The sequence below is a fragment of the Strongylocentrotus purpuratus genome, unplaced genomic scaffold (genome assembly GCF_000002235.5).
Source record: "Strongylocentrotus purpuratus isolate Spur 01 unplaced genomic scaffold, Spur_5.0 spur5_scaffold_20, whole genome shotgun sequence".
NCBI lineage: Eukaryota > Metazoa > Echinodermata > Echinoidea > Camarodonta > Strongylocentrotidae > Strongylocentrotus > Strongylocentrotus purpuratus.
Genome location: NW_022145606.1, coordinates 6,343,706 through 6,369,879, shown reverse-complemented (window position 1 = coordinate 6,369,879; position 26,174 = coordinate 6,343,706). Strand labels below are relative to the sequence as shown.

General features: G+C 36.5%; 1 protein-coding gene across 1 annotated transcript; it reads right to left on the bottom strand.

Annotated features, from left to right (window-relative positions):
• Positions 1–973: 973 nt before the first annotated feature.
• Positions 974–11,217, bottom strand: LOC105447033 (tyrosine-protein kinase receptor Tie-2-like). The gene is made up of 9 exons (XM_030993299.1): positions 11,013–11,217; positions 10,056–10,190; positions 8,154–8,288; positions 7,359–7,514; positions 6,135–6,263; positions 4,476–4,769; positions 3,350–3,655; positions 2,606–2,708; positions 974–1,932 (listed from the first exon to the last, which is right to left on the bottom strand). The coding sequence occupies exons 1-9, from the start codon at positions 11,215–11,217 to the stop codon at positions 1,686–1,688; spliced, it is 1,710 nt and encodes a 569-aa protein (XP_030849159.1). The 3' UTR covers positions 974–1,685.
• Positions 11,218–26,174: the final 14,957 nt, after the last annotated feature.

The following is a 26,174-nucleotide window of genomic DNA, read 5'->3' as shown; positions in this document are numbered from 1 at the left end:
TATCTTAAATTGCTCAAGGCTGACAGAGCTCCAGTTTTTTGCTTGTTCACAGAGGATACCTAGACAATCAGAATACATTAAAAAAAAACTTATTTCACCAAAACAAGGTTAGGCCCAAAATCCGGGTTTGGCTGCCGGACTAAGTGTGGTACATTTTGTTGCACACTTCGAAATCATGTTCGGATTGAGTAACGTTCGCATAAGGATACCGAAAATGTCTTCAGTTGAGTTTCTTAAAAATAGTTGAATCGTGTTAGAAATGAATCATTAACAGCGTTGAACTTGAACAGCAGCGAGACAAGTTTAAAGTTCAGACTGACAAACTCTTTGTTACTATAGCAACGATAGTCATGTGCTCTGCAAACACTTATTGATGATGATTGTAATCGTCTAGTTTTATTTCAGGCTGTTTAGACCTTTTAAAGATACCATTCACAACTAAGACATTTTAATAATCTCTCTCTATCACACACACACACACACACGCATGATTTTTTTTCTTCCCGAAATACTTAGTTCAATGTTCTAGGAAGTCTACATAATCCAGGAACTACCACATCCAATAATAATTTGATCATGCAAAACTGCCATTATCGTAACGGGATAAAGAAATATATATACTCTCCAGTTTTCAGAATATGCATTAGTTCTCTAAAGATAAAGGAGGCGCAATAGCTCAGTTGGTAGAGCAGTGGTCCTGTAATCCGGTGACCTGTGTTCGAAACCAAGGCGATGCGCTCGTGCCCTTTGGTAAGTCATTAATCCTTATTACCAGGTCCCTCGGAGAGGATCTAAAGCCATCGGTCGTCTGGTTGCTTACTAACACGCATCTATGCTTTCTTAGCAGTCAGGTAAAATAACCACCACTATTACCACAAGATAAATAGCAAACACCGTATACTTTTTTTAATTTAAAGATTTTTAATGATAGGAAAACAAATAATAAAAAAAATAAAATAATAGTACAGGGAATATTATTTATGCCTACACTATTGCATTTATAGAAAACTACAACTACCTCTTATTTAATAGTTATATAATTCAGTGCATATATTTCTTTCCGGCCTACACTATTGCATTTATACGAAACTTCAACTAAGTGCCTTCTCCCTTGGGGCACTGATTGAATACATATTGTGGATAGCAATATGTCCTCTAAAGAGAACAGACCCTCCTGCGGCATAGTTTTTTGAAAAATTTGAATTTTAGTCATTTTGTGTTTTGGAACAAAGAGAAAAGGTGTCCGCCACTACACCATACTGACATTACCGATTCAGTCAATCTGAAGAGTCTATACCTGTAGTGATATAGCAAAAGATGCATCAGTATGTTACTACATTTTCGAGGACACATATCTTATTATAATATATCATGCCGAGTACGACCTGGAAATTACTGTATTACCAAGGACCTACTGTCCAGTTTATAAACATTAATCTGTACCCGTGTTAGAAGGGTTATCATGGAGGCTTGATGACCAACATTATATAATTTTTCAAAGTCACTGCGTTGCACAAAGCAATCCCTCCGTCAAATAATGCCTATTGTTTTGCGCACAATCGCACGAGTGGCAAACGTGTAAAGAAATAAAACTGATTTTGTTTCGACAACTGTGGGTAAAAGACCTAAATACTGAATAATATAATAGTCTTTACATAATCTTACAACAAAATAGTTTTTATTATCTACACGTATATACACATATCTTCGTAAGTGTCTTCCAGATCTGATTTTGTGCTATCTGGATAGGGTATGTTGATGGTGGGTTTCTTTAGACATTGATAGGTATGGGGGTCGGTATCAGTATTAAGGTCTTCGTAAATATTGGGGTCTTGGTTGGAGTTGTCAAATGCATGATTCTCATGCTTAGATGAGGTCTCACGTGCATTGTCTGGTGGCGACGGTTCGGCCGTTAAACGCCTTTGTTTTTTCCTGGAAGTGAAATAGAAACAAATATTTATTTCCTTCTTCTCTGTAACGACATTGTGAGTACATGTACACACACAAACGCACGCACACACACCCACACACTCAAAGTTCAAATACAAGTGAAGTAGAAAAGGACTCTTATTATCATAATAGCTGCATGTGTGTGATTGTGGATGTACATTATAATACAATACCTTTAAACACATTATAAGCAATTCATTGTATATATTGATGGCCTTAAGAAAAATAATAATAACTAATAATATTCCGTTTTTATACAACGCTTAATACCAATGTATCTAAGCGCTTTACAAATATACTATTACACCGGTCATTGGATTCAATACTTGCCCGCATACGGAAAATCTCGCAATCACTTTGTCCATTAGCGTTTTGTCTCACTTCAGATTGTCAAGTATTTGACCTTTTTTAACGTCTAATTTTGTGTTCAAAGAGTTCATTACTGACCAAAGGTAGTGTACTGTACATTATGATAACCTAAACACGCATCAGTTTAAAGGAAAACCACTGAGGGTGATATCAAATCTATAATTTAATTTATGTTAAAAATATATTGAGTCATACTATAGTTTTGTTTTCGTTATCATCTGTCTGTTTACAGTGTATTTTAACTATTTTAATGACCTTACTAGATAACGGTCTCCCTGTCACTTACCTTCTAAAGATGACGAGAATGAGAATAATGACCAGGATGATATTAATGAGGGAAGCCATGGAACCCCATATTATCAGTCCAACTGATGCACTGGGAGAGCCACCTAAAGTGTTGCAATCATAAATGAAACATGACTCATACAATGTACCAATCCAATATAGGAATGCGGTGGCTCCTGTATTAAAGTCTAGGGAGAATGGGGAAATTCAGCTTCCTTATTTTATATATTCATTTTGTGTGTGTATATTCATGTATTGTGCAATCAGGTACATTAGCCACGTAAAGTATCAGCAGATGTTGGCAATATTGACAGCTGGTCACATCATCGGTTCCTATGAGTAAAGATTGGATCGCTCCTGTTAAGGAATTCGAAAGCATGTCTAGGAGGAATAATGTGCTCTAAACGTATGTGTTTAGAACTTACGACTTACAAATGATAGACCCTTGCCATGGGTTGTTTGCTGTCCATAATCTGTTGGATCTCAAGGACAACAAATAAACTACAAGTGACATTCTGTGTTAAAACTATTGATCTTAGTTTGTTCGTGGATGGAAGGTTAAAAAGAAGTGCATGTAGCGTTGCTGTAAAAGGGTATTTATAGTATTGTGGATATTAGCGATTTAATATAAAGTAAACGGTAAATGGCTATGTCTGTTAAACCATCTCTAAATGTTTTATTCTGTACTCTGAAATCATGACAAATCCTTGGCTGATTCGATAATGTATCTTCTGAGCAAACTTACTTCTACAGCGAGTTATTGCTTCGCTACTAGGAGACACAGGTCCTGTTCCACCGGTTCCTTCCCTCACTGCTGCTACACGAAACATGTAATCTGTGTCTGGTGTCAGGTTACTAACGATGGCTGATGTTGTGGGTTGATCTACTCTCTGATCCGTTACCACTTCACCATCCTCCTCTACAAAGACATCATATCCTACCAGAGGAGGATCACCTATGTCATCTTCTCCAGACCATGCATGCCATCGAAGACCTACTGTAGTTGAGGTGGTGCTCACTATCACTGGTGCTTTCTCAATGACTGGCAGAACTGACAAAAATAACCGTTAAAATCAATGACACACCTATAGTAGAAGTTCTTCTATCCAGTCAATTTGCCTAGCATTTACCAAATTACACAAGAAAACTAACAACATAACTGATGCAATCCCTTGTAACCCGGCCTCTTTGCAGACAGCGTGACTGGAAACGATTATACATATAAGATATTGAATTAGTATAGATATATCGACTGCTACGAAAGGCCTGGTTGTTTTATACGCCCAAGGGGACGTTGCATCCTTACCTCTCATGACCCCGAGGCGCGCCTGGATGGGCGGCGCGCCGAGGGTTCATGAAACGATGCAACGTCCCAGAGAGCCAACAGCCAGACCTCGAATATTAAAGCAGTTGATATGTTTTCCTTTTTAATAGCGAATTGACACAAAAAACGACCAATGATTCTGACTTTATCCTTTTTTAAGTAAAGATAGGTTAAAACATCACGGAATATCTGAGACACTGTCTGTAAATCTTCGACGGAAAGATGTATGAATATTTGAATCATTTGACAATCGCAAACAAAAAGCATATCCGCGCTCGCACAAACTAAATTGAACAGGTAAACCAATGGGGATCCCCCCCCCCCAAAAAAAAAATCCCCGGTATCCGAATCTTGCGGTAATCTCACTCATGGACTATTAACCGGTACTGGCATTGTTCGATTCTTTACGGGAATTGCTAAAAATTACGACTCCAATTTCGACCAATCAGATGGCTGGATTTCTAAACAGAGGTATATAATGCTTCCTATTTCACACGTATCTCACAGAAGTACAGTAGAGTAAAGCGATGTCACGCAGTTTTCTCACCATAGGTTGCGTTGGTAACGGGCGTACTGGGATAGCCTACATTTTCAACGGTAAGAATGCAAACGTATTCCCCATATTCCTGTGTATACACACTATCAACATCAAAGACAACAGCTCGTTCTGACCCTGAGACAGTGCTTGATATCCTGGTGATTCCTGTCCTGTTATTGGTGTCTTCGGTACGTCTGTAAAGATCAACTGAGGATGCATCGGGAAGTGGGATACCCTCAACATAACATGTGAAGCTAGAGGGTTGGTATGGGTTCACTCTCACTGGAACCAATCTTGATATTCCTATCAACAATTAAACCAATTATTAAATATAAAATTATGCACATCAACGCATCAACACAGAGCAAACTCTAACTCAAACCTAAAGGGGGCGCTATATCAATAGAGGAGTTAGGTTAAATAACTTGTAACTTTTGGATGATTATTATTTTGACATTGTAGAATAGAATAAGTTTCGACTTTCGAGGTACTGGTATGTTTCCGACAGTATGCCAGGGACGGGGACACAGCGCCTGGCCTTAAATTTCTGCATTATATTTACAGGTGTTTATATCCGATAGAATGTTCCATTTATGTTAGACAATAAATTGTTTTTCAGGGGATTTAGCATTCTTGCGGGGCTGTAGGCAACTCTTACTTTCTCCAGTTCACAGTCAGTACTACTCTAGTCATTAGTTATATTTAATTTAATGTATAACTCCTCTCTTAATTGTAAGGTTGAAACAATCTCGAGGTCGGTGGCATATCTACATATCCTATTTTGTAATTGGTTGTGTTCCGATTGGCTAGTATTATCATGTTATCGAAGACTTGCCTGGCGCATGAAGAGTTAAGCGCCATGTGCATGAGTTCATTTGGGCCAGTTTAGTTTGTTCAATTTTCGAGTTAAGATGTGCTGCTAAATTATCATAAGCTATAGGGCCGCCCAGCCTCTGAGAGAATATTTAGTATACAATTCGATAAAATAAATAATCTTCGTTTTAAGTACTGGAACTTCGGCCAAGTTTGTAGCGATAATTAAGTAATACATTATTAAGTAATAACTTGGACTTCAACTGTATTTTCGAGCCTGTTTCGTCTTTAATTTGACTCTAAACATTTAACCGCTGACCCATTACAATATAAATGCAATACTCCTGGCAAGCAAATCATTTATGCACTTTAAAACCAATCACTATTATTAATCACGATGTCTATACACTTGAAAAAAACAATTGTGTACAACAAAGATTATCCGATAACAGATAAACATTTGGGATTAAAAAGATTTTGTGTTGAATGTTTTACATTACACTTCGTCTCACTGCATGTACAGGGTATGAGAAATTTCTTAAATATAAAGATTGCACTAAACATATGCATAAGAATACACGAGAGTTTGTATATTTATGTGTACGTGCCTCTGCAAAATAAGAACCAATAATGATAATGATTAAAATTCAAAAAAACAATAATAACAATTATTTACAAAGTGCCAGTTGGCGCCAGATACGGATGTTCATGGTGCTATACAAATAAATTTGCTTAAACTAAGTTAAACAACATTAAATACATGCAGACACAGCTCCATATGCACACTGAGGTTGTTTTTAATCTATATAATTTTAAGCTGAACGAACCAAAACATAATATGCTGGGTATAATTACTTTGACAGTACGGTCCAATCCAGCTCTCTAGGCATTGTCCCTTGCAAAGACCCCTCTCCGTCTCGCAAGCCTCTGAAGCACAATGACATTGCTGAAGACAATCCAAACCAAAGGTACCCCCTTCACACTCTAAAATATAATAAAACAAAAGCGTAAGGTCACATATTAGAAACATATGGTAGAATAATCGTACTTTAACAACAATTTTAAGCAGTTTAAAGCAAAGCCCCGAGTTTTTCCTGGAGTGTAACACCAAAATCAAACACATTTCCATCGAATGATGTAAAATAATTATATTTCCATCTTCATTCTTCCTAATTAAAATTTTTCACTACTGACATTACCACTTACATCAACCTCAATATAAAACCTTCTTGTCCTCTCTCGAATTCGCATTCAACATATTTGTCATGTCTTCAACTTTTGTTAAAGCCCCACAAATAAACAGTTTGTATAAGCCAATCAAATATGGCTTGTTTGAACAACAATGTGATCAATATTTGAGACTAAATGATGCACGTAGGTATATTTTTCATTTTTTCAACAGCATATCAAGATTCTAGGTCCCTGATTAGTCAAAACTACAGCCATGAAATTCACTACTGACTGCTGAGCAGGAAAGCAAATATATATACATATATAGATAAGCATAAAGAAAGTTAACAATATATACACGCAGTAATAGCACACACCCTTCTTTCAGAATGTTAAACTTTACCTGCATTAATGCTTTGTCAAGATATCTTTTGGGTGAATCCACACAATGCTTGAGATATATTAAACAAATATTTACTGCGATTTTTTAAACTCACGATTTAAACTATACTACATGCATATGTAGCTCTTCGGTGTTCTCGAGACTGCACTATGCCCTCCAATTTGTCTCGGGGCACAGTACAGTTTCAAGATGACTTTGGGCGTATAGTCACCATAGTAACCATGCCTTTCGAGAAAGTCAATATTTGTCTACTAGAATCCCCCTCCACAGTAATATTTTAATAATGTGTTTACGATCCCATCACTATGAAGATATATGTGTTTGATATAACAACTGCACATACAAGTACTTATTAGTGTTCATACATGTGTACTTACAAACAAAATACTGTGTATGTCAAGCACGCTGTGCCATTCGTGTATGTACATGTTGTATGTAGTCTGGAGATAAATAAATAGGAATTGATAGGGAAAATTCAACACCCTTTATTAAAAATTGTATTTTACCTTGACAATTGACCTGGCCACTGCGTACTTTGTATCCTAGAGCACACTTCTGCTCCAGGCACTCTCCAGTATCTTTACCACATGGTTCATCATTCAAACAATGACATTTATCAGTGCATTGAGATCCGTAGTAACCGTCTTCACATTCATCTGGAACTGGGGATGATAAACAAATATTTTAGAAATAAAAAATTAGCAAGTACTACAGCCAAATATGTTACCTCATTAAAACTAGATTGTTGTCTTATGAATGTGTATCTAAATTATTTGCACTATCTAAAAATTGAACAGTGCATTCACTAAATATATTTGTGTACTTTAAGAAAGAAATCATCTCCTAAATTACAAAACATGATATGGACCTTGTAGCAGATAAAGCCTGGTGCTAAACAAGATATCCTATAATATCGTCCATTCGTCTGCTACTACTACTACTTCTACTTGTACTACTACTACTACTAATAATAATTATAATAATACTAATAATATTAATGAAAATGGAATATATGGGATGAGTTGTTTCAAAACACAGTCGAGTATAAAGAGTGGGTTTGTCTACAAAAATATAAAATATAATAACTTCAAATTAACTCATTGACTACTTAATTATCTTATTCCACACAGGTATAATACAGGAGCCATCGGTTTCTCTAGGCAATGGGGTTAACAAATAACAAAATAAAAATAATAACAAAATATTATATAGCTGCAGTGTTCATGTACAATTCTTATTTATCTTATTAGGGGACAGCGTTTACGTCACATTATTTGTTATCATTGCTAACCATGACTTACTTTGACAGTTATCCCCGGACCAGCCAGTCTGACATCCACCTGTACATATTCCACTATACCTATCACATGATGAACCACCGCCTGCACAGTGACATGTCTGTGAACATCCTGCACCATATGTACCTGCAGTACATACTGTAATAGAATTCAAAATACAAAACAGATTAACAGATTCAATACAATCATCAGAACGAAATATTGTGCATGTAACTATAACTTCTTCTCTTTCTTGTTTTTCTTTTCCTTCTTCTTCTCCTTATTCTCCTTCGCTTCACCTCTGAGTCGCGCCTGACCTCCCTCATGAATCCAGCCATGTTGTGGTATATGCTTTTGATATTCCAAGAAAAAGAAATCCGAGAATGGTAGATGTTTCATTACTTTGAGGCCTCTATATTTTCATCATTCAAATGTGAGCAACATTCAATGACTATCGGAATACTTACGCGCATTACAACGAAAATTATGAATACCAGCGTCACATGAACATCCGTAAGGATCAGGAAGGCAAAAAAGTGTGGCATGACAGTATGTGCCACCAAAGCGATGCGGACATTGAAACTCGCAGTTCAATCCATATCGATTTCCACCATCAGTTCTACAGACTGGAAAAAATATGTTGCATTGTTGAATTAAAACCTTAAAGACTTTAATAGGAAATGAGATGTTATGAGATAAATTTCATATATGGTTGTTTTCTTGTAATCTCCTTTGCAAATTACCAATGGTGTCTAATGCTCTATAAACATAATAGTTTTTACTAAATTGAATAGGATCCTCAAATACCATGGATAAAAAAAATTGTCGATCATGAACATTAATGTTATTGAGACATATATTTGGACATTATTTAAACATTTTATATGGTATTAAAGGTAATACAAAGTTTTGGGAAATTTTGAAAATTGGGTGGATGGTGATTCTTTACAATTTTGATATATTTGGATGCCCATGTGGATGTATTTTAAGCACTAGAATATTTAGCCCCTGAAATAATTCTGCTTTCGAGAAAAATTGAATATAAAAATTTACCGGTGCTCCCGGTAAATTTTGATAATTTTCGAAAAGCTCCTACAGCCGTACAATGGTAGCTGCGACCATGAAAATCTCAGAATATGTAGTTGTGATTTATCATTTCCAAACGGGATTAGCAATTCGGTCGATTTTAGTCCAGAAACATGGTTTCATAGCTTAATTAATATCTTGACCTTGAGAGGGAGCTATTACAACATAAAGAGTTTATTATTTACAATTTCATAACTTTAGACTCAATTTCAACCGCGACAACGATCACTGAATATTGTAGGATCGTATATGCTTCCAATTTGTTCATTTGAACCAAATTCACGAACCCATACCAAAACTTTGTATTACCTTTAAGGAATAAAAAGGAGAAAAAACAAATCATTTCCCCTGCTGTATATTATTTGACATTTTTTTTTTTTAATGATTAACTTGATTTATATACATATACTGTGATGTACATGTACAATAACCCGCAGCTCTGGTAAAGAGGGTCACTTTACAAAGTCATTTTACGTTATATAACGGACTGTTAATAGTACATGAAAAATATTACCATACAAAAAAATATCACAAATCTAATTGTTATTCACAGAATAATAAATGGTAAAACAACATTATTCTTGGAAACGATTCCTGGTCAAATGAAGAATTACTAGTACGTATATAAAAATGTAAAAAGACATGATGCATGATACTATTCTTATTTCTCTATCTCTTCGTCAGTTAGAAGAAAGACATGTTTGGAATGAACATGTAAAATAGACGTACATTACTCTGTTCGTTTTTAATGGAATAAGACAATAAATATTTTCCTCAATTAATCTATCAAGAGATAAAAATAAAACATCATTCCACATGAAGTTCTACAGGCCTACTTACTTTCTGAACAATTCGGTCCCTTGAAGTTGTTAGGACAGATACATAGACCAGACTTGTCATCACAGACTCCACCATTGTAGCATTTATCACAGATACCATAACACTCAGGAGGGCCCCACTTACCAGCAGGGCATTCTAATATGAGATAGGAAGAGAGAAAGGAATCAGAAACGTAAAATACATGTCACTAAAGATTACATCATAACAAAGATGAGAACAAATAGAACATAAACAGGGTAAAATAGAATGGAAGTAAACAGTTGAAAACATTTTTACACAATAATGTTCTCAATATACATACGGATAATGACTAGATTATACTTGAATGTTATCATTTGAAGATTCATAAATCTTTTGGAATACAATTTGCAAAGAGAAAAGCTGTCCATCGCACAGTAATATGCCGTTCCAAAAGATCAGATTTCGACATTATCTACAAGAATACTTTAAACTATCATTGTTTCCAAATTTTCACATTCATTTTGTTATCAATAATGAAATATAAATGAAAACGTAAAGATCATAATAATAATACTCTCTTAAAGTCCACTCCAAATTTTATTAAACCGAAAATGGAAATTCTTTTTGCCCAATTGATCGTGAGCCCGGCAGCCACTGAGCAGCGCCAGATCGAAGTTGCTGTATCCCTTCAATGTTGAACGCCAAACAAGGTAGCAGCAACTCCCGTCTTTTAACGTCTTTTGGTATGACGCGGCCGGGGTTCGAACCCACGACCTCCCGGTTGAGAGGCGGATGCACTACTGACTGAGCCAACACACCGGTTCACGTCATTTGAATTGCACAATCCAATGAATCTAAACAAATAGAGATTTTTTTTGGCAAGATATGAAGCAATACCTTTTACATGCATCGTAACAAACAATATTATATTGGATAAGAAATGACCTCTCTCAAGAACCCGAATCTGATATAAGCAGGAATACACTTAACATGTACCTCTCACGATGAGTCTGTATAGTCCTCCTCTACTTTGATTCCTCTCGTTATTATAGTAGATCTCATAGATTCCTTGGTCTGATGTCTGGATTGGGTTTGGGAAGCTGATCTGAGTCTGCCCACCAAATGATGTAAGAACCTCACTTCCATCTTTCATCCAAGTAATCAAGTTGTCACTTTCATCAGGGACATAATAACGAGTCATGCTGATCGTCACTCCAGTGTCATTCACATTGACTGTCTTTGTAATTAATCCATCGCTTGACTTGAATTTAGCTGTTAAAAGAGATAATAATAACTTAACCAACCAAAAAAGAGTAAACTTTAAAATACATTACATGTCGCACCTATAGGTCACGCGCACTGTAGCTATTTACTCACTAAAGAAAACCTGAATGCTTTTATAAGACTTTGCTTTGCGATATTTATCACTTACAAGTTTAGACCATTTCCAAGATTATAACATGGCAAATAGTCTGGCGCCTGTCCAAATCAAAATGTGTCGATTTTCCTTTGACCATTTGAATGTAAATAAACATCATCAACATAATCTGAGTAATTTCAGGCTCAACTCAACTGCACAGGATAATAATTTCCAGCTATTTCTAATTACTTAAGAGTACCCTATCCTACAATGTCTAGATTCATTCACATTCTACATGTAAATTATCAAGCCTTTTTTTTTATAGAGCCATTCTTAAGCATTCATCGCCAACGAGTGTGAAAGCGTCATAAGCGGAGCCATTTTATTGAATCACTCTCGCTCCTGAACCTTAGGAAACCGTCTTGCGGTATAAAGTCTCTGCTAAACGCAAAATATTTCCACAACAGCGCATCATTTGTAATCCGGATTGAAAATAAACTATATCACAAGAAACTACACATAACAATTTCATTGCCAAAGGATAAGATTGTCTGCTGTTACTAAGAGTCAAAGTTTAATGAGTAATAAAAAGGGACGGTCCCGGGCTGTTCATGTACTGACGGGTTAATGATTTGTTGGTAAACCTTGCCATGAGTTTGTATCGCGAATCTTCCACTAATATTTTAATCTTCAATTGAACTTTAAGCTCAGTCTACGTTGGTAAAGATAGATAATTGTTTATGATTAACAAAAACATCATTGCAGCAAAGCCAAACAGCGATGATTTTACAAAGGTCAAAGTGCGTAGAAAAATGGTAATCAGCATTGGCGAGAGAAAAAAGAATAATATGTTTCCTATTATGTTCAACACGACAATATTTGTAGATTTGTTAAACAAATTGGAATTGTGGTTGATTTAGATTTTTCAGTCGTATTTTTAAAGCTTTAGAAATGTAATGATACAACATTTAGTAACTATTCTGTCAGAAAAAGTTATATTAATATTGAGTGCTTAAAATATTATTTGATAACATTCATTGGCTATTCAAAATTATTCATGTATTGTACATGTACACATTTAAAAATCTACTTAGGATATATTATGAAACAAAGAAAATAGAGATGTCTTTAATTTTGATAATTCAATTTTATAAAGAAATTGGTCCGATCAATTTGTGCAGAAGTAAACAGAAAATCTGAGAGACAATCCATGGATTTCAAATTTATCAATCACAATACTTGGTTCTTCTTAAAATGACATCATCATGATCGACCTCACACTGGATATGCTGAGAACTTCACTTTTATGTAAATTTACGGTAAGCTTCTATATTATACATTAATAATAATAATAATATGTCTTGTTTACCCAGGGTAGCCTCATCAGTATTCATTCTGTTCTCCCTGATGGCCCTGCAATCATGTTATTTCCCCGGTCATCGGATTCTGGCTTACCCGAATACAATGTATGCACATTGAAGAACAAATCTTTACAAAATATGGATATCTTTTCCTATTCTTATAGAGAGTTCTATAATGAAATTACCATCATATCGTTGGAAAAACGTAGTGACCCGTGTAACATCTCGTTCTGGTTTAGATGCCTCACAGTAGAAAGGACCGAAACCATCTCTATCCCATCCATCTCCTGTAGGGAATCTCACCGCTCTGATGAATGGATATCCACTTGAGTGTTGGACATCTTCTGGTGGTGATCTGTCTGTTGTTATAGGTGCGGATCGACCAAATGATAGTGAAGCATTTCTATCTGGTTCACTGCGGTAGCATTGATACTCCAAACTGCTAGATGACTCTACAATATAGTAGTCTATGGTCACCACTGTGATATGAACAACCTCACCTGGAATACCGAGAGAGAATTTAAATTGTTGACAGTATAAATCTGTATTCATTTTCTTTTCCCACATGCATTTTGGAGCAAGTTGTATGTACTATATGACACTATGACACTTAAACAGTCACACAACTGTATTATAATTCAATTCAATTCAATTCAATTGAACATTTATTTTATTCCATTCAATTTGACAACATATTTGACATCTGTTCAAATAATGCAATTTATACGTAGGAACATGAATATAATTAAAGAATTTTTATTACAAGGGAAAATACGCGAAACCTGATAAGCAGAGCTTATAATGGGTACGCCTGAATACACAAATACATAATATACATTATAAATAGAAGAAAGGAAGAAAGGAAGAAAGTAAAAGGCAAAGAGGAGAGGAGGATAGAGAGCTTGGAGAAAGATAAAAGAAGGAGGAAAAGAAGAGGACTGCAACAAAGTAGCAATGGAGTGTATGGCATGTATAAAAAAACATAATGGCAATATATAGGTGAAGGTTATAATGTTGAAATATTTGACTGCATATATATATATACATATATACGGTATATATAAATATATATATATATATATATATATATATATATATATATATATATATATACTTCGTTACGAGTACATGCATTTATACAACATAGGCCTATCCATACATGCATGTATGTTTACATAATTATACACATACATACAGCACATACATTCATACACATCCCCTTATACAATTTACATACACACTCATCAACCTAAGCGGGTATAAGGGCTAATACTTATAATAATAATACATTGAAAGGCATATTGAGAAACAAGGATTGTGAGGGTAAGCCCCTTTTGGAAAACTAACGTTTAAATTAAGAACGGAGAATTGAATATCAACAATATGGTATATCTATAACGCTTGCACAGATTCATCAGGCAAGGTGCTCTATGCGCCCCTGTATACCCCAGTTTGGCTACCGATTTCGGTGCTCACAGCATTCAAGGATTATTCATTATATTCTACCGGTACAACACCAGGGTTGGAGAGTGGCTAATGTAATTTAATTTCTCGCCGACGTGGCTCGATCCCACGACATTCGACTCTCCAGTGATGTGTTTGACCCACTCGACTACGACTTTATGTAATTGTCTAATCAAGGTTCTTTACTAGAAAAGGATTACAAATATTTATAACAGTGAAGAATCTAATATAAATATTTTGTCTAATTCCATTTTTATCATATCAATTAATGATCATGTTTGAGTTTGATTAATAGATAATTCCTTCTTTATTAATTCGCTTTATTACAGTAAGGTGCGGACTCATGCAGGGGGGGGGGGGGCACAGTCGGCCCGTATCCTTCCTCTTTTGGTGGCTAAAAATAATTAAAAAGAAAAGAAACAAAATAGCAAAACAAGAGATTAGGTGCTGCAATCGGAAATAGGAAAAAGGGGGAAGGAAAAATGAGAGGAAAAGAAAAAGAAAAGAAAAAGGGAAATACAGAAAAAGAAAGGAAAGGAAACGAATGAACAGAAAGAAAAGAAGGACAAGAAAGAAAATGAAACAAAAGAAACGGGGGGGGAAGAAAGAGAGCAGAGAGAGCGGGGTAAGAGCATGAGCGAGGAGGGGTGCAAGTAAAAGAGACAGAAAAGGAGAGAGAGGGGGAGGGGGATGTTGGGTAGAGCCATCTCGTTCAGGGAGCAAGAAAGATACGTTGCGTTTCTAGCAAAATTCAGCCGAGTCTAATGGACCGGTCAAATGACCTGAATTTTCACACTCCAAATCCAGCCACGATGTAGTCCTTTATTGTTCGTATTCCCAAATGTCATACATGTTGGAGCTAAAAAATCATAAACTGTGTTTATGTTCTTTAGTCACCTGCACAAGCCGCAATAATTATGTTGGGCTTAAAAACTGGAAAAATATACTTTGTTGACAGTTCTCAGGTACACCGCACCTTAAGCAAAGAAGCCACATGTATATACAGGTTGTATATACATGTATATATGTATATATATATATATATGCTTGCATGACCATGCTGACATTTTCATAAAACCATCGTCTCGGTGGAGATCACCATAATACGCACAACACTACACACCAAGATAGATTTGAATGGATGATAGCCACCTACCTTGTATCAATATCAGAAAACAGACGAAAAGTGACAGAGTTGATAAAAACAGTTTTAGCACTTTTAACGTCGCCATTTTCTACAGTATTCTCGGCAACATCCACAACCCACACTCCAATTTTCCACACGTATACTGTCGACCCTCGCCCAACATACAGCGTACATATCCACAAACAACTTCCCGGTCAGATACCGTCTGTATACCGCTTGTACCATGAACTGAATCCATGATGTTAGTCTGTCATCAAGTCTCTCTCGATACAGTTGATGGCAGAGCAAAGATATAATTCAAGTTTAAAGTATTAACCCTTAGGCTGCCAAAACCTTGCTCATTCATTCACATAGAAATACCAAGTACGTGTAAACGTGTTTATGCTACGTTTACACTATGTTCCCGGCAGCGTCATTTTTTTTCTGCGGCACAGATTGGGGCTTTTTTGTTTAAAGAGGTCTTGATTTAACCCTAACGCTAACCCTAACCCAAACCCTAAACTTTCACATAGGCTCAACACACACCTAACCCCAATCTGTGCCGCAGAAAAAAATAACGCTTCCCGGCGGCGTAATTTTTGTTCCCACTTGAGCTCCGGACCCCAGTATGAACTCATTTGCATACAGCCAATCAGAGCTCATCTTGTCAATATCTAGCTTGTAAAGATTTTAAGGATGCGGAAGGGTATGAAAGGTGCGAAGTTCCTCACACACAAACAGCGCCTTGCCTATGTCAGCATGCATGGTGTGCGTGCATAGGTCCATGGCACAGCTAGGCTTGGAAATAGTTTCAATTGTGCTCTAGCATGTCTACCTTCAGCAAATTTATTATAGATCTACACCTCTAATAACAATATCAGCTTATGAAATTGCTGTAAAAAGTAATTAATCAGCACTAATTTAAAATTATCCTGGCAATCAATGATTGGCCTTATCGTCATTTAAGCAGTATAGGGACTCATTTCTAAAGGTTTTACGGTTGAGAAATATATTATAGATCTACACCTCTAAAAGGCTCTAATAATATCAGCTTAATAAATTGCTGTGATGTTCATAGTTCTCAGGTAAGAATTCCTGCAATAAGACAAAAAGCTCCGTTTAGTCTCATTTGACAATTCCCCCTATCGTCAGAGTCCAGTAGCCTATAAACATGTTAGCCTATGGACTTTTACCCAAAGAAAAAAAAATCGTTAAAAATTCATTTTTTGTTTAAACGAAAAGCACATCCACCCCGGCGTACGTTATCACTAGCTCTTTCATTGGAACCCTCATGTCCCATTGACTTTTGAAAGTTTACTCACCGTAATTTGGTCAAAATAGGTCGCCAGCTCGCCATTGCCTATATAACACATGTGCAACAAGTCGAACTTTGGACGCAATTTACCACTCGATTGTAAGGTTATAATTCAAGCACACGAAGGATAACAAGCATGAATTATCATAGATCAGTTCTGTTTTGTTCATTATGTCCATTTCAGCCAACCCCCCAACATAACTTTTCAATTTAGTATAGGCAAGCATTTTGCCGAGGTAAGCAAAAACATGAATATTCATGAACACCATGCACTATTCGATTATTAACAAAGGGGTGCAATTGTGCACCACATCAAACTCGCCTACTTTCAGTCAAGTATTTTCATTGCATTATGTAGTTTGGTAGGTTTATTTTACTAACTGTTTAAGTATTAGATATCAATGATAGTTTAAAGATATGGAAAAGGTTCTTGTATTTTATATTTAACAAAGCAATCTCACATACAAAATCACTATCAAGTGTCGTCTGATCCGCCGATTGCCGTCTGCTATATACGCGAACTGGCTACGTTTGGGCTGGCGAAAATGAGACAACCGGAGCAATATGGAAGTAACAAAATGAAGCTGATATTATTGGAGCCATTTAGAGATGTATATAGTCTAGATGTATAATACATTCTCAACCGTAAAATCTTAAGAAATAAGTCCCTATATAGTGGCTTCCATGACGCTAAGGCCTATCTTTGATTGCTAGAGTAACTTTAAATTAGTACTAAGTCATAACTTTTCACAGCAATTTCATGAGCTGATATTATTATTACAGGTGTAGATCTATAATAAATTTGCTAAAGGTATACATGCTACAGCACAAATGAAACATTTGCAAGCCTGTGCCTATGCACGCCCACCATGCGCTGTGTGTGTGAAGCTAGAGCTTCGCATCACCGTTTCGAGTTTCGCTTCCGTAAAAGCTTTAGGACGCGTATAGATTGTTATTGAAAAGATGAGCTCTGATTGGCTGTATGCAAATGAGTTCATATTGGGGTCCGGAGCTCAAGGGGGGGGGGGGGGATTGCGCTTCCCGGCGACCACGGTAATCACGTGTCAGGCAATCGTGGACAAATGGGGGTGGACGTGAGACAACGCGGGGGACGGAATGGACAAACGTGACAGACCTTATTGCCGTGGATGTTTTGGGACGGTTTACGAGCCCGGCGCGCTAAAGCGCGTTGCGTTCCGCTACGATATGACACGACGCGCTGGTCTCAGGATACAATGATTGCTGTTGCTTGGGACGCCTTTTTATACCGTGGGCCCAAACCTGCTTCATAGCTGCCCGGCGTCCACGACTCAATCGTATAGAAAGCCTTGACAGAACGTGAAAAAACAAGTCATACCTTGACCAAAACGTGAGAAACGTGAAGGATCCCACCAGAACGTGCAGGGCCAGCAGGAAACGTACTGGCATCAGTGGAACACCACAGGCTGAACCGTAGTGTGCCTTGGAGCCTCCGGGACAGAATTCCCCTTCCCTTCCACGGCCCGTCTCGGAAACCGTGATTGACCGTAAGAAAACTTGGCAAGACCTAAGCAAACTTTAAAAAAAAGAAATAAAATTGGCCAAAATCCCACGGTGCACTACGCTGTGGGCAAACGGGGCTGCCGTGGCCGCTGGGAACATCGTGTAAACGTTGCATAAGTGACAAATGACAGTCTTGTTATAAGCTAGTGAAATCCTTGTTTCTAATTGGTTATCAGCTGATTTGTCATTGACTTGTGTCATTTTTCATTGAAAAAAAGAATTTGTGGAATGGGTTTCTGATACAGTCAAGATACATGTTCTCTATTTGATAGACTCATTTTTACTCTTCCGGGGGGGGGGGGGGTTATTGTCCTCAGGGGCAATTGTCCCGTTGGCAATTTGCCGGAGGATGATTGTCCAGGGGTCATTGTCCTGATAAACAGAATGTGAGAGAGAAAAAGGGATACAGAAAGGTTCGTGTGAAGTGATAGAGCAATATTTGTCATTCTTATCAAATAACATGTTATCAGTTATAAAAAAAGACTAGGTGGAAAACCCCAAGGAAATGTGCGATTAAAAACGTAATGGCCCGAATTCACAAAGGAGGTTTGTCGACAAACCATGTTTTTCGTACGTCATATGACGCGTTTTACGCGTTTTTTACAAACCTGGTTTGTAAAGAACAAAAGGAGGTTTGGCGAAACAAAAGAAGGTTTGAGCTCAAACCTTGGTCTGAGCTCAAACCTTGCTTTGTGAATTCGGGCCAATAGGTTTGGCAGAGATGTCGTGTTTTTTCGTAGTTTGAATTTGAGCAACTTGCAATAGACATAACTCATACCAAACTCTGCATGGTTCATGAACCAGCTTTTGAAGCCCTGAATCGGTGCTATTGACTTTATTCTCAAGCTTAACAAGACATACAAGAGAACGCAATGTCAAGTGAGATTCACTTATACTAAGAGGATTAACAAAAAATGTTTAACTATTTTTGAAATCATTTACTCATTCAAGAAAACTGGATTACAGACGAGCTAAACATAATCATACATACACATTAATATTTGAAGAGACATATAATGCAACACCACCTCCGATTTTGTCTTTTCGATTATTTGAAATGAAGTTAAAGCCAGGCAAGTTATAAATTGGGTGAGGTTCATCGCGAAGCCATGTTTCACTTAGGCCAATTATAGATAGGGGTGAAGATATATTTTCAACTAAGTACTTGAATTGGTCTAAGTTTTTACTTAAGCTTCCAATGTTTAGATGAAAGCAGGAGAGTGCTTCTTGTTTCCTTGGAATAATTTTTTCAGTAAATTGATTTATTGTGTAATATTTGCTAGTTTGTGGTGCTGTAGTAGTATCATTGGGATCAATATGGTATACGTATTCAGGAGTTTGTTCGCATAAACGACTTCTAGCATTTAGTTCATATTGGTCCGCATTATCATAATAACTATAAGATGAGTTTACGATAATTAATGTGCGCACACAGACTAGTAAAATTGACTCTGAATCATTATTCGTGGAAAAAGATAACCCTAAAAGAACACGTTGCAACTCTTGGCATAAAAGGAACAATACGTATGCCGGTTTTGAAACTTGGCAGGTACATACTTCTAATTTGAGAAAGAAGGAATACAAATGAGAAAAGAACTTAGAAGGTGACTCACTTTATCGACACAAAATAGCAGAGGAGTCTTAAGTTGGCTGATTTGAATAAGATTATTTGCAAATATCTTAATAAGCGACACGGGAAAGGAGAATTCATATTTTTAAAGCATTTGGCATTCGACACTTTATTCGAATACACTAGGCATAGCGAGATTTGACTATCATGCTCTTTCAATATAAACTTAAAGTAGTCGTAGCATATTCCATGAACACATTGCAATTCAGGTATTTATGAGAATACCAACAGGAGCTTTCAAATTAACATTTACTTGTGAGCCATGGAATTACAAACATTTAATGAAGCTCCTTACTTCAATATATTTCACTTAATTTGAATCAAATAATATGCAAATGTAAGGAGTAAGTAAGAAAATAGCAGAGCCATAACAACGGTACATGTTTTTTTGCTCCGTTACTGTTTACATGCATTATCTTTTTAATTTCGTCACCTCCAATACACTGATCTTCTACAAGGTAGACGATACAAATTACTCTATTTCTATCGTGCTCTAATTTTCTTCATGCAATGCAAATTTAAAACAATTAATGGTCTTTAAATTAGCTCATAGGCCCGTGGTCGATTAAATAAAAACAATTATAGACCATAAAGAGTAGAAAATAATCATTGTTATTTCCCCAGCTCTGCTTTGCAGTTTACTTCAAGCGTTCTACACTAATGCAGCGTAATTACCCTGGCTTTAGCAGTGCAGCTGTTAGCGCGCTGCGTTTCAAGGAATAAATTCCTACCAGGTACCCAATTACTTCATCTGGGTGGAGTGTGGCAAATGTAGATCAATGTCTTGCGAAAGGACATTAGTGCGGCGAAGGGACTCGAACCGCGGACCTTGTGATCGACAGTCCGGCGACCTATCCACTCGCCCACAACACCTGTACATTTGTTGTGATAATTGTTATAATTAAAATATTTACACTTTGGGCAATGGTGCATATTCTCTTTCACAGTGCACTGTAGTAAGCTGTGGGACAGATGTCAAATAACCCATACACATTGTACTTTAAGCATGCCTTTAGAACATTGTTCCTGCAAGTGTATATTTACAAGTGGAACGATACAGTTCCATTGATTTGATTTGATTTATTTCTACACTCGAATATCCACAAGTTTAAATGACATAAATAAACCATATAGTATTACAATATATAATAGAACAAATGATTTATACAAGTAACGAAATACTGATAGGTATGTTCGTAATAAAATAAGTTTACAGAGTAGATTTAAAGATAAAGTTGAGTTCTGGTCATGCGATTGCATTGTGAAAGAAAAGATGTGGAATGGATCAGAAAAAGTTGTTCATCTAGCATATAAGTATTGGTGTGTACTGCAAGGTTCTGGAATCATCACAATGGTAATAAATTTGGCCGAGTCTTGGTAAAGTTACAAGCACTGTACACAGAAAGATGTATATGGGACTACACGAACACGTGTCAAAAAAATCCGTCCCGATTTTTACGATGTTATATGCCATATTTAAAAATGAAGGAATTTGAAGAGCCATGCTTTTCAAGGAACATTTTTTATCTGATGATTTTCCACATTTGCATAATAAAAATGTTAACGCTCACAAATTATTTTTCGCCTTTTCCAAGAACTCAACCTTCTCTTTAAGTATGAGAATGAGACAAAATATTGTATATTGCTTGATTTAACTGATTTAGCTAGGCTTGTTGAGCGAGATTCCCAGTATAAGTTAAGTACTAGACTACCATTCAATACTTGTTGCCAGAAGCAAATTAACGGAATCACTTTGCCTTGTTCCCCATGATCCGATATGATGATGTCAGGCATATAAATAGTTTTTTCAATAGTCAGACAGTATATTTTCATTTATTGAATGTTGCCATGTCGAGAAAAAACCCAATTAATGCTCCATTTTGAGAATATTGTATAGGAATGCTTAGAATTATAACAAATAGATTAAGTTAATTACTCCAATGAGATGGTAATCTCTGTTCACTACGTTGGGTCAGACTCGTAAGATATATGTTTATGTTGACGTTTATCTACCCTAATATTTTTTACCTAGTTTTTGATCACACAATTGGTATTTTGACAATGGAAGGTTAAATTATGTATTCAGTTAAGAGGCGTCAGTTCAATGGCGAAAATACGCCTTTACGGGCTTTTTGAATGGCAAGGTTTTTTACAAGAAAGTGTAAACACGAACCGTGATGCCTTTTTCGTCCGATTTGTGTATCACTCTCACATAGTGACTTTTCAAAAGCTACGCGTTTCCCTGGCAGAGGCAATACGTCATGGTCCTTGACGCATTCCTTTGTCAATCAAATAAGCTATCAAATTGTATGTAGTAGTAGTATCTCCAGGGGCGTACGCAGGATTTGTTAAAGGGGAGGGGGGGGGGTTAATATTTTAAAATCGGGCCGAAGAGGTTATTATTAATTTTTGTTGGTCTCGAAATTTGAAAATTTGACATTTTGCTCCGTCGGAGGGGGGGGGGGGGTAAGGTCACCTTTTTAGGTCAGTCATTGGCAAAACACTTTTTTTTTTACTACAAAAAAATATAAAATAAAAAATAAAAATTGCAAGCGGGGGGGGGGGGTTGATAAAAAATACACATAAACATATGGAAACGTTTGCTAGTGTTTGTCTCATAAAAGAATTTGACCACAAACTGACTCCCACACAGTGTTGAGTGCTCAGGGGTCACAGGCCACTGGCTTCATCAGGCAGGTAGTTCCATTATGTGAATGAGTAAATTAACTATTACAAAATTAGGGGACACATCACATTGTACAATAGGGACACACATTGTTTTTATTGTGCAGAACATACTCTTTTATTAACTTACTTATTGCATGAAACTATAAAACCAAAGTGCATTTTGTATTCTAACAATTGGAGTTCAAAGAATAATAACAGGTGAATGAAATGCATTAAACATCACAAACACCTGGGGAGGAAGCATTCATAAATTTGCATACATATAGTTGATAAACGACTCCGATGAACTTTAAAACCAAAATGAAATTTGCGTTCTGGCAATAGGAGTACAAAGAATGATAGCAGGTGAATACAATATGTTTCAACAGCAACACAAACACCTGGGAAGCTAGGAAGCATCCATCAATTTGAATAATTTAGTTGATAAACGACTCCGCATGTGAACGTTTGTTGGAGCAGAAAGCAGTGGATTCTTAACAACACGAACCCATTTAACAGAATGTCGGAACGTAAATTAAATTTGGCGCGGTTGGAAATGCATTTTTCTACCCTGCGACTTTAATGGTACGATCCAGTAAATTAAAACAGTAAAATGGCTCTTATTTTAAAATTACTCATTAAATAAAACCCAAAACTTCAGTGATATCAGAAAAAATACGTTATATCTTACTAATAATTAAAAAAGATGTATAAACATTGTGAAAGTGTCGCATTTTACGATAAAAGACACCGATTTAGCGAAGATGACCTCATTAGTGCGCTTGCATCAGGGAATTCAAGGTCAAAAGGTCAATTCAGACGCTGATAAGTTATTGGTCGAGCCTTTTTGTTTCCTTTATTCCGACATAATTATACCATCAATCAAAACAAGTTTAATACCAGAAGAAAGCTAACGATTAGTATTTTCATTAACCGTTTGCCCTAAAGTCGCTTGACCACAGTGAAACGAGTGAGAGCTTGCGAGAGCGGCTAAAGTGTGATTGAAACTCGCTATTTGTTATTCTTCAACGCAAAAAGAGACGACATTGTGCTGGATAAATGTATTTTTTCCGACGAAAGTACAGAAAATTTGCATATGGTCTTTTTATATTATACTTTATGAAATGTTACCCGAGTGACTTCCGGGCGCCCCAATGCTGGAAGTAACGCACATTTTTAGAAAACTTCACTTTTTCATGGAAAAATGCTTATTTGTTCTATGCACGCAAGTCAGATTGAGCGGATGATACAACGTTTCCATATGCATTGCAAGGGGGGGGGGGGGTTCAACCCCCCCCCCCCCCCTGCGTACGCGCCTGAGTATCTCTATACAGAGCGAATTTATTTTTTCATTTCTGTTCACATAATATAAACAATGACAGATGATCGTAATGGTATAAATTAAAGGTACACCATGATGTGATTGAAAGATCACGATCGCAACTAGTTCCGAAAAATCAAATCAAGGGAAAATTTAGACCCCACCCTATTGAACATCTCGAGGAAATCATGTTACCTCATTGTCACGTTCGCATAGAATAGCGAGAATAGAAACAGATTTTATTATGTTGACTATTTGAAGCATGATAAAGTGGTTTTCAACTGCATACTTGAGTTATTCGCATTCAGCAAAGTAAAAGGGGGAATTACTTTCAGTCCTTATTAATAAACGCTTGAATGTAATAGCAGTAGGGAACAATGAAGTAATTGTAATGATACCAAACAACAACAAAAAAGCAGCGAGTGAAAATCAGGCCTAAAATAACCAGATTCCAATTACAGTGAAGGAGTTTCGAAAGTCGCTATGTACATTAAAAAGGAAATAAAAGATGATGAGAATAAAGCAAGGCTTAAACCATATTTTCAAGCTTGGTCCTCCCATTTTTCTTCTTTCTTTGAACAATGCTTGAACGACAACCTTGAACGCAAAATACTCTAGAGGAAAACAAAACAAAACAAAATAATAAACTGGTGAAAAATTGAATGATATCGGACAAAATCGAGAAATTTATGAATTCTTGAAATTTGTTATCATATTTTGGGCTTTTCTAAAGTGGCTGAAAGAAGTGTCGAATATATAATGCCTTTTCATTTCTCAGAGGCAAAGAGTATTACTGATTGAGAATGTTAAACAAATGATCCTATTAACTTTCTGATTGGTCATGAGGCGTAATTTGATACTTCTTCGTATATGTTTCGGCTCACCATTCATATGAATTATTATGTTATATTTTCGGAAGAATGAATTGTAAAGATTTAATATAGTTCATATGTTAACAATGTTGACCAAATACAAGTATTGTAAATGTGGAAGATATATTGTGATTTTCGAAACTTGTTGATAAACACATATCCATGAACTTGTAGCTCATTGTGCATGTTCTGCTGGCCCATAATTTGCCCATGGAATACAAATACCGGTGCCAGAAATTGACCTATGTATATGCTGCTCAATTTTTTGGACCAAATAAGAAGGATGACTGAAATGCCAAATACCTCCCGAAATGTTAATGTTAATCAGGCATTGAAGCGTCGGAATAACATACAAACAACACACTCTGCGTAATACGCCAATTAGTAAATCAACTGCTTTTTTAAAAGTAAACAAGTATACACATTATATATCTATGTATATAAATGAGCAAGTTCTTTGCAGCTTAAGGGTTAATACTTTGAACTTGAATGATTGCAATTTCTTTACCATGCCTTCAACTTTATAGTGAGAGACTTGATGACAGACTAAGGGCGCGTTCATGCTTGATTTTGAAGGCAGAATGAGCGATTTGTAACGCTCATCGTAAACGCTCATCGTAATCGCAGTTCCACGGTGCACTGTTCATGCTCACTTCTCCAGGCAATTCTCCTTGGGTGGCCTTCAGCTGGATTCGCAAACCTGTGTGCGCATGCTACGTAGACCCACTAGAGGTCAGTGCGTTAACCCCATTTAAACGCGTTTACAAATTGTAAACGCATCTTTTTGTGAGTTTGCGATCGTGATCGCCGTTTTTCGGTGATTCTACAAAAGTGAGCATGAACGCAAGCGTGTTTTAAACTAAACGCGTAACAGATGCCTGATTCTGGCCGTCAAAATCAAGCATGAACGCGCCCTAACACCACGAATTCAGTTCCGGGTACAAGAGGAGTACAAACGGTATTTGACCAGGAAGATGTTTGTGGATATTCACACTGAATATCGGGTGAGGGTCGACGATAAACGTATAACAGTTGATTGAGAATACGTGTGGAAACTCGGTTTGTTGGATGTGGATGTTCCGAAGAATACTGGTGAAAATGGCAACTTTAAAAGCGCTGAAACTGTTTTTATCAACTTTGTCTCTTTTCGTCTGTTTTCCGATATTGATACAAGGTAGGTTGCTATCATCGATTCAAATCCATGTTGGTGTGTGATTATTTGCTTTTATATTGGGGTGATCACGACTGAGTCGATGGTCTTATGAAGTTGTCATCATGGTCATGCGAGCATATATATGTACCTCTGTGACAATCTTAAATGATTTATTCAAATAATTGTGTAATCATTTGTAAAATGTTTGGTTTATATTATGTTATTGAATTTGTATATTGCTTATTCATTTGATTGCGTTATATCATATGGAAAATAAAATAATAATTGAACCTTGATATATATATATGTATATGTACACACACACATATATATATATATATATATAT

Excerpts from the sequence above, each read along its gene's own strand:
- LOC105447033 (XM_030993299.1), bottom strand. The coding sequence starts at position 11,217 with ATGACTCGTTATTATGTCCCTGATGAAAGTGACAACTTGATTACTTGG. Across the intron at positions 7,515-8,153 it reads GTCCGGGGATAACTGTCAAA|TTCCAGATGAATGTGAAGAC; the intron begins GTAAGTCATGGT and ends TATCATCCCCAG. Across the intron at positions 4,770-6,134 it reads GATTGGACCGTACTGTCAAA|GAATATCAAGATTGGTTCCA; the intron begins GTAATTATACCC and ends AATTGTTGATAG.